Source organism: Mirounga leonina, unplaced genomic scaffold (assembly GCF_011800145.1).
Source record: "Mirounga leonina isolate KUSES-001 unplaced genomic scaffold, KU_Mleo_1.0 Mir_127, whole genome shotgun sequence".
NCBI classification, from domain to species: Eukaryota; Metazoa; Chordata; class Mammalia; order Carnivora; family Phocidae; genus Mirounga; species Mirounga leonina.
The window spans coordinates 55,734,213-55,743,805 of NW_023270316.1; the positions used below are offsets into that span (position 1 = coordinate 55,734,213).

Genomic DNA, 9,593 nt, shown 5'->3' on the forward strand with positions numbered 1-9,593 from the left:
GGGGGGAAGGACTGGAACCCGAGCCGCGCGAATACAAAATGATAGACAGCAACTCACCTTGAGGTTGTGCGTGGGGTTTACAACGCAGACAAGTTGCCCAGCGGCGGAGAAAACCCGTTTAGCCTTGTAGTGCTGAAAGCGGAGGTGAATGAGATCTAACACAGCCCCAAAGCACTGGGTAAAGAAAAGCATCACAACTTTTGGGGGGTTGTTGGCACAGGGAGGCAGCGGAAGAAGCTGTTAAGTCCTTGGGCTCTGGAAGGAGCGCAGCCTCTGAGACACTCCGCTCCAGCCCGGCTTAGCGTGCCTTCATATTCATCATCAAAATAAGACGGTTAGAATCTTGCAGCAGTGAGGCGGCCAATCGAAAGGACAGAAATGTTATCCTTGAGGTGCAGAGACAGCCAATAACAAATGCCTCCCCTACCGAAACTCCCTGATGAATTGAGCCTGGCGGAGAATGTATTATTGAACATTACCATAGATCAGCACATTGCATTTATCTTGTGATTACAGCCAACCATACATAATGCTGGGGAGATAGGCTGACAAAATTGATTGCTTAATGTGTCTCCATTTATTAATTGACTTAATTTAACATGAGAGCCTTTCTTAATGCACTGGCAAAAACGTAAAGCATTTAAACCGCCAAGTAGTAAAACACCCTGCTCCAAAGTAGGCAGATGGATAACGCAGATCGGGGCTTGACTCACCAGAGCTGGTTGGGAGAAAATCAAATATTACAAGACTCCGATTCCAGATAAGGATTTGGCAGCATAGAAACGTGCATCTTTCAATCTTGTGCTCTCTACAATTTGGATTTCAACCCCTTGATAAATCTTACTTTCCAATCTTTATCAAAGGAAAGGATCCCTAAGAAATAAAAGCATTTGGAGGTGGTAGTCCTGGGTGTGTGTGTGTGTGTGTATCTATCTATCTATCTATCTATAGATATATATACCGTAATTACTGAAGCCTGAGAATATTAAAGCATAGAAATGCACAGAGTATGCTTTTAAAAATAATGAAATCCCTGATGCATGAATGCACACACACAAAAAAACCTACACAGAGAGGAAAATGGCTTGTAAATCAGCAAAATAATTACAGATGTGGAGGGCCTTTGCTTGTCATTCATTTGCATATTGGTGGGCAGCAAATTGCTAATTAACCACTAGATCGTTGGAGACATTAAAACAGGGATTAGGAGCACACATACCACATCATTTACTTGTCTCCATGAATGCCAGCAGCACATTTCTGTGCTGGAGCAGGCAGAGGGCATTCCAGTCTCCTGATCGCACTCCCTCTCCAGAACGGGGCTGGCGGGGGCACTAAGCCCACTCACTGGTTCTGGAAGAAAGGCTCCTGAACAGTACACAAAGTGCCCCAGGGTATCTTGGGAACTAGTTCTGATGGCTTAGTCAGTCTTTGCCCCTAATACAGGAGAGTTGAGTGTGTTGTGTTTCCCCTGGTCTTTAGTTGTTTTTCTGGTGAGAAGTCACCCAGCACCTGGGTGAGGAGGAATCAGCCTTGTATGTGGATTGCACCTAGAATATGAGCCCATTGTTCCATCCTGAAGGGCTCTCACTCTCCTCTGGCTACAGTGCTTGGGTTGTAATGTATGCAAAAGCATGCACACGCCTAGGACACCCACATCTATGACCTGGTCAGGAAATTAAAACAACAACAGATTAAAATATAGGGGAAAATGCATAGATTTACTAAAACCAGGACAAAGGCAGGTGTTAGTTTTAACTTGAATTTAAAACCAAACCAATGTTTTAAGAAACAAGTAAGCCAAACACCTAATTGGGTGCTTCCATTTTAATTAATGGAAACTTTGTACTTTTAAAAATAATTGCACTGACACAAAACTAGAAGGTAACAACATTTGAACTGATTAGAAACTCATACAATCTGATACAACATTACAGGAGATAAGTCCCTAGAACCTCTCATTACATGGTTCATAAATAAGGGCTGCTGGACCACAATACCCGAATTTGCTTTCTGAAGTTTTCATTTTCCAGAACAAGCTTTCAGCAGTCCAGCAGGAAAGGATCCAGTGTTCTTTCATTGCCTCACTTAAAAAAAAAATAAAATAAAACTAAGCATATACTTTCATAGACTCCTTCAAGACACAATTTACAATTCAGAAAAGCCCAGACTACCCCTTTCTACATCCTCTGTTAGAATGGAACCATTATCTTGTTTGTTTCTCCCATTGTATCACCTCAGACAGGTTTCTTAACCTCACTGAGGCTTGGTTCCCACACTTGTCACATGGGGATAATAGAAATTTGTCTCTCAAGGTCATTGTGAAGACTAAGATGATGTATCAGGAAGTACCCGGCACAGTGTCTGATTCAAAGCAGCCTCTCAATACTTGAGTCTATTGCACATCTCTGGTGGAAGGGTGATTATTTGGCAGCATGTTTTTTCTTCCTGCTCCATGAAATATTTTTCCTCATGGATATTCACCCTACCCTCGAGGGCCACACAGGCATGAAAACAGTGGACTTGGCTCCTCCTATGTTCTCAAGGGCAGGTATTCCTGATATGACCTGGAGACCGGGTCTGGGAGTAAGGGCTGAGGGGCTGAGGAGTGCATGTTGACATCAGCAGTGAGGACAGTGCCACAGACCTGCTCTTGTGGATGCTCTTCTTTGGTCCCAGACTTGAGCCCTTGCTCTAACTCTCTACCCAAACACTGGTTCATGTCACTGTGTTTTAGAATATTAAACACATCATCTGTCTTCAGAATCAGTCCTCAAAATAATCACCCACTGAGAAATGTTTGGAATTAACCCTAACAGCAGATGCTCATGCTTCATGTCTCCAAAATAGGGTGGCATAAGCCAGCCTTCAAATAGAGATTTAGAGCTTTGTCACTGTTTACCACTAAGGTACCCCTCTGCAATCATCACACCAATGTGCTCATGCTACCCATGATGCCCAGGGCTTCCCCTTCACCTCTGTAGCAACGATTTACATTTTATCTGGACTAGAAAGTCCCTGAGGTTGGTAATCAGACAAATTATAATTCAAACCCTATATTGCTACTTACTGTTACTGTTAGAAATTATTTTATTTCACTGATGCTTAGTTTTGTTGTCTGTAAAATGAAGCTAATAACGCTCTTGAAAAGTAGCTTAAAGATTAAGTGAGATAATGTAGGTAAAGTGACCAGCCCGGGACCTGGTTTTTGTAATAACTTTAATGAGAAGCTCTAATCATCATCATCTTCTTCTTCTTCTCCTTCTCCTTCTCCTTCTCCTTCTCCTTCTCCTTCTCCTCCTCCTCCTCCTCCTCCTCCTCCTCCTCCTCCTCCTTCTTCTTCTTTTCATCAAAAATATATTTGTTCAAGTCAACCCAAAGTGTTGGTAAAGATGTGGAACAACCAAAAATTTCATGCACTATTGCAAACCACTTTGGAAAACTGTTTGGGAATAACTGCTAAAGCTAAACTTATCCATACCTTGTCTACGACCCAGAAAGTCCACTCCATGTGCCCAACAGCATTGTGAGCATGTGCTCACCAGAATATTTGCCCTAGGATTTTCACTGCAACATTGCAGCTATATCCATAGTGGTTACAAACTGGACACAACCTAAATATCAACAATAAAATGGGTAGATTGCCTTATTTTGTCCTCTTTTTGCTAAATACTACATAAAAATGAAAAAGTGAATTATTTGCTACATGCAACAATGCGATAACATGGGTGGATCTCACAGGTGTAATTCTGAAGTCTAGAAGCCAGGTATGAAAGAATACATGTGGTGTGATTCTATTTATATGACGTTCAAGAACATAGACAAGGTAATCTATGGTGTGGGAGATCAGGGCAGTGGTAATCTTGGCAAGGGGGTATGGCTGAAGTGGACACAAGATAGGTTTTAGAAAGCTAAGTATATTCTGTTTCTTGGTCTGTGTTCTAATTCTGTGAATGTTGTGGTTTGAAATTGTTTCCGTAAAAACAGATATGGTGAAGCTCTAACTGCCAGGACCTCAGAATGTGACCTTAGTTGGAAATAGGGTCATTCCAGAGGTAATCAAGTTAAAATGAGGTCATTAGCACAAGCTCTAATCCAATACAACTAGCGTTCTTATAAAAAGGGAGAATTTGGATACAGAGACATACACACAGGGAGAATTCCATGTGAACATGAAGGCAGAGATTGAGGCAAAATATCTATAAGTGAAGGAACACAAAGTATGACCAGCAAACCATGAGAAGCTAGGGCAAAATTGTGGAACAGATTCTCCCTCACAGCCTCCAGAAGGAACCAATCCTGCTGACATTCTGATCTCCGATGTCTTGTTTCCAGAACTGGAACACAATAGATTTCAGTTGTTTAAGCTACCCAGTTTATGGTACTTTGTTATGGTAGTCCTAGCAAACTAATACCATGAATACATCTATTTTGTGAAAATTCTTTAGGCTGTGAACTTACCAACAAGACACCTTTCTTGTATGTAAGATACATGCCCAAAATCATACAAAAGTAACATGTGGATGAGCACATAATTGCATTTTGAAATAGCAAAGTACTTCATTAAGATTTTAAAAGTCTGTTGAAGTAAAAAGAGAAATACTTGATTACATAAAATCTTAAATTCTGTCACATAATGTCTAACAACTGAAATGAAAAAAAAACAAACACCTAACATGTTGGGGGATATATTTGCAGCAATTATGACAACAAAAGATTTGTATTCCTGATAAGGAACTCTTGTACACACATTTTAAAGAACTAAAATTATATAGAAAAAAATAGATGAAGGATATAAACAGATTATACAGGAGAAGAAATAAAAACACTTTTTAAAGAGTTTATTTATTTTAGAGAGAGAAAGAGCATGCAAAGGGGGAAAAGAGCAGATGGGGAGGGAGAGAGAAAGGGAGAAAATCTCAAGCAGACTCTGCACTGTGTGTCTAGCCCGACGCAGGGCTCGATCCCACAACCCTGAGATCATGACCTGAGCCAAAACCAAGAGTCGGAAGCTTAACTGACTGAGCCAAACCAGGCGCCACAGAAATGAAAATATTAATAAATGAAAAATGTTTAATAGAACTAGAATTCTAAGAAAGGTCAATTAAAACAAGATAGCATCTTTTGCTTATCAAATTGGCACTTTTTATTTTTAAACAATGCTGTCCAGCATTCATGAATCTTCTGTGAGACTTGACATTCTCATCTACTGGTGATAAGACTAATAGTAACAAACATATACATGCTTGGAGCATGCCGGGCACTATGCTAAACACTCAGCTTATGTACGCAAGTGTCTCCATAGTCTGATGTCTTATTTTGCTCTTCACAGCAATCCCCTGAGATAAGCATTATTTTTCTTATTTCTAGACAAGGAAGCCATGACTCAGGAAAATGAACTTGTGCGGCATTATTCAACTAGTAAATGGTAAAGGTAGGACTTGAAACCTCGACTTCTCCAGTGCCAGATACTGGGATTTACTGCCTCTGACAGGGTAAACTTATTGTGCCCTTTCCTTGAAAACAATTGGACAATATGTATCAATGCCTGAAAAGATTCATAAACTTTGACCTACTAACTAAATTTGTAGGAATCTGTTCTTATGCTATACGCAGAAATGTCAACAAAGGCTTAACTACAAGGATATTCATTGCTGTATCGCTTATACTGGTGGAATAAATAGAGAAAACCTATGTGTCCACAATAGAAGTGCACTTAAATAATTTAAGATACAGCTATTCAAAACATGGAATAAATTATAGCTATAAAATATGTTTCTGGAAAAAATTTAGAAAGACAGATGCATAAAGCTATTCAATGCAGCACTATTTATAATAGTAAAAGACTAGACACCTCCACATTATCCCTCTGTAGGGGACTGATTGCATAAACTATATACCTCTATATAATGGTGGCCATTAGCCGTAAAAAGAAATGACAGTTATCTCCAAATACTGTTATGGAGTGAATTCAGGTGGAATTAGTAGATAAAAAAATGTGAAGAATCTTGTGCATAACATGCAAGTGTTTATCTTAGAATGGGGGATATGTATTTTTATTTATGCTTTAAAAGTGGAAGAATAAATAAACCAAAAACAAGGTCACTGATAGGGGAGAGAAGGGAAGAGGGAGGAGAAGGCAGAAATGAAGCTAGACTTCTCTGAATATACCTTGTTCTGTAGTTTGACTTTGAAACCTTGAAATTACTCTATATAATTATGAAACAAAAATGAAAGCAAACTAAAACAAATCAATAGTTTTTCAAGTTGGTGGTAGATGCACACAGATAGGACAATTTTAGGTGACTTTGGTACATGATAATACGACTGTAAATCTTTAGTAAAATATACCCTAAGAACAAAAGTAAGTTAAAAGTTTAACTACTTTTAGTAATCATATTGTTAATGATAGTGTTTGTAGTGGCTTAAAACTATAATACCACCTTCAAAAAGTGGAGCTGGACCCCCCTTCCCATGAATGTGAGACAGACTTAGTGATTTGCTTCTAATGAAAAATGTGGAAATGATGATGTGGGACTTCTGAAGCTAGATCCTCAAAGGAATTGTGGTTTCTCCATTGTTCTCGCAGATCCGTAGCTCTGGGGCCAGCCTTCATGCCATGAAGACATTCCATGAGCCCCCTGGAGAAACCCATACAGAAAGGTACTAATGTCTCCTACCAGGAGCCAGTACCAACTTGCCAACCATGAAAATGAGACCCCATGGAAGCAGATCCCTCAGCCTGGACCATGCCTTCTGCTGACTGCAGCCCTGGACACATTCCTTACTGCAATCTTTGGGAAAGTGCCCACCAGAACTACCCAGCTGAGTTGCTCTCAGATTCCTGACCTACAGAAACTGTGGCATAATCCATGTTTCATGTTGCTTTAAGCCACTAAGTTTTAAGATAATTTGTCATGCAGCAATAGATAACTACAGACTTTGTGCTAGGAGTAGGGTGCCTCCATAACAAAACCCTAAAATTTAGGAGTGACTTTGGAATTGGGCATTGGACAGAAGCTGAAAGTATTAATGAAATCCTAAAGGGCCTTGAAAGGACTGTTAGTAGAAGCCCAAGGTCAAGAAGGGCTTATTTTTGAAGAGTTTGTGAGTGTGGTCTTGTCTGAGTGGGCCAAGACAAGAATTGTAGGAGATCCCTGGAGTTTTTAAGAGAAGTAAATTGGCAGAAATGCCATAAGCTTGGATTGAAAGGGGGCAGAATCAGTATAAAATGATAAGAGGTCTTTGGACCCTGAAGCTTCTGCAGGCAGGAAGCAAGCTGAACAAACTCTTCTGCAAAGGACCTGGGCTGCCTTTCTCAACAAAGAGAGGGTGAGTGACCTAGAGGGTGGAATGAAGAGCATAGAGGCTAGGCCTGAGAGTTAAGGAGACTCATTTTCAGGCCTTGAGTCCTAGTCAAGGAACTTCTAACATTTGCCCTGATGGATTTTGCTATGAGTCAGAGGCTCCTATGTGTCTCCTGTTTTCCTCTATTTTGAAAGTGTGTGCGTGTGTTGGGGGGGGGGTCCATAGTAGTTATTCTATACTTGTACTACCATCGTATGTATTGTATGGTAAGTGTGTGTATGTATGAATAGGTGGCAAATAACTTTTCTTTTTAGATCATAGGTCTTCAGGCTTTGAGAAACCATACTCAAGGAGATGTACTCTAGGAATCCTGAGGCATCTCCTCCACACCGAGACGTCATTTAGGTAACAAGATCTTGGACTTCAAGCTGATGCTATATAAGAATGATTTTCGGGGAGTCTTTGGAAAGGTAAGTGTATTTTACATTTGCAGTGCAAATCAGTAAGCCAGAGAGTAGAAAGAAATATGCCTGCAAGTTCTTTGACATTACCCTTTCAATGGATGGAGATTAATTGTCTCTCCTTGAATATGAGCAGACATAGTGATTCACTTATAATAACAGAATGTGATAGACAAGACAATGTGTGATTTTTGAGGCTAGATCATCAAAGGCATTGTCATCTTGAATACTCATTTTGGGGGAAGCCAGAAATCATGCCGTGAGGACCCTCCAATAGCCCTCTGAGAGCAACCAAAGTCTTCTGCCAACGTCCAGTCTTCTGGCAGCCATTTAAATAGACCCCCTTGGAAACAGATCTCCCAGCCCCAGTCATGCCTTCCCATGATGGCAGCCCTGGCTAACATTTTGTCTGCAATCTCATGAGAGGCTCTGACCCAGAACCATGCAGCCAAGTTGCTTCTGATTTGCTCCTTCAAACACACTGTGACATCATTAGTGTGTATTGTGGCTTTGCACCATAAGTTTCGGGGGTATCTGATGTGTGTGTATTGTTGATGAAGCAAATGGGTAATTACGTTGGTGTCATTGGGGTAAGAGACAGGAGCCACGGGTTTAAGATTGATGAGGTTAAAAAAATACTGTAGTCTTGAATTCAAATGGCAATAATTGCAATGGCATATTTTATGTTAAGGAGCAGGCAGAGGAGAAGGAGAAAGAGGAGGAGGAAAAAGAGAGCAAAAGCAAAATTTCTTAATTCTGTCCACAGAAAAGACTTTGAAAAACGAGTACCTTAAAACCCAGATAGCAGCTTCCATATAAATTTTCCCACTTAAAAAGAAACTAGATCTTTTTGAAGAACTGTCTTGTTCCAGATCTGGAGCAGAAAATGTTTAAGATGAGCCTGGAACATCTCATCACACCAGAAAGTAAAGATGCAATGAAAAAAAATACTAGAAAAAAATGCTAGGGTTTTCTTAAGGATTCAGAAAACAATGCGAAGAGGCCCCCTACTAGCTGAAGATGGGACAATTGAAGCATGATTAAGAATAATAACTGTAATGGATTAAAACACATCAAATATGTTTAAATCCATGCATTCATAATGATACTAGAAAAACTAATTAGTTCTCTTTGGCTCGTAGTTGGCATTTAATTCATTATTTTGATTATCAGTGAATAAAAGGAATAAATTAGGCATTTATCCTGCCTTTCTTCTATGAACGATACCTTAGTATAATTAGATAGCCAATGAGGAGCAGTTTCTCTTTGTAGAAGTACTCCAGTTCACAAATGAAGAGATAATGGTGAAATGAGAATATACTTTTTGGAAATTCCTAATGACAGAATGGATCTGGGCAGCGAGTATCACCGCGGACATCACAGAAAGACAGCCAGGTCCTGTGTGCCACCTGGGAGGTCTACAGCATTGCCTGCAGAGCACTCTGGCCAAAGTAAAAATGTGCGTCTGATCGAACTTCTAGATTTAGCTACCAATTATTAGGAAATATAGGAGACAGAGGAACAGGATCAATGACAACATGGGGATCTGACTAGCAAAATCCAGGTTGTAGGAAAAATAACAAATACACTGCAGAGACAGAGAGAGAGAGGAGAAAGAGAGAAATCAACTTTCAATTAATTTTTATAACATGCAAAAATGCCCAATGTATATTGAATTAGGAAAATCAGGACATAAAATTGTATTTATAAAATAAATCCATCGTATTTTTAAAAGAAACATGCAGTACAAAAGAAAAGAAATGTAAAAAATAGTAACAGTATCTGTGGGCAGCAGGATTGTTGCTAATATTTCAGTATTGTTCT

The 9,593-nt window shown here is 39.8% G+C and overlaps 1 protein-coding gene across 1 annotated transcript in view; it reads right to left on the minus strand.

The window, feature by feature from the left end:
- Positions 1-354, minus strand: part of SIAH3 (siah E3 ubiquitin protein ligase family member 3) — a 64,714-nt gene extending 64,360 nt beyond the window's left edge. The window contains exon 1 of the mRNA XM_035002959.1: positions 58-354. Within this exon, the coding sequence (XP_034858850.1) occupies positions 58-192 (135 nt within the window). The 5' untranslated portion in view covers positions 193-354. The remainder of the gene's footprint in view (positions 1-57) is intronic.
- Between the last annotated feature and the right edge of the window lie 9,239 nt (positions 355-9,593).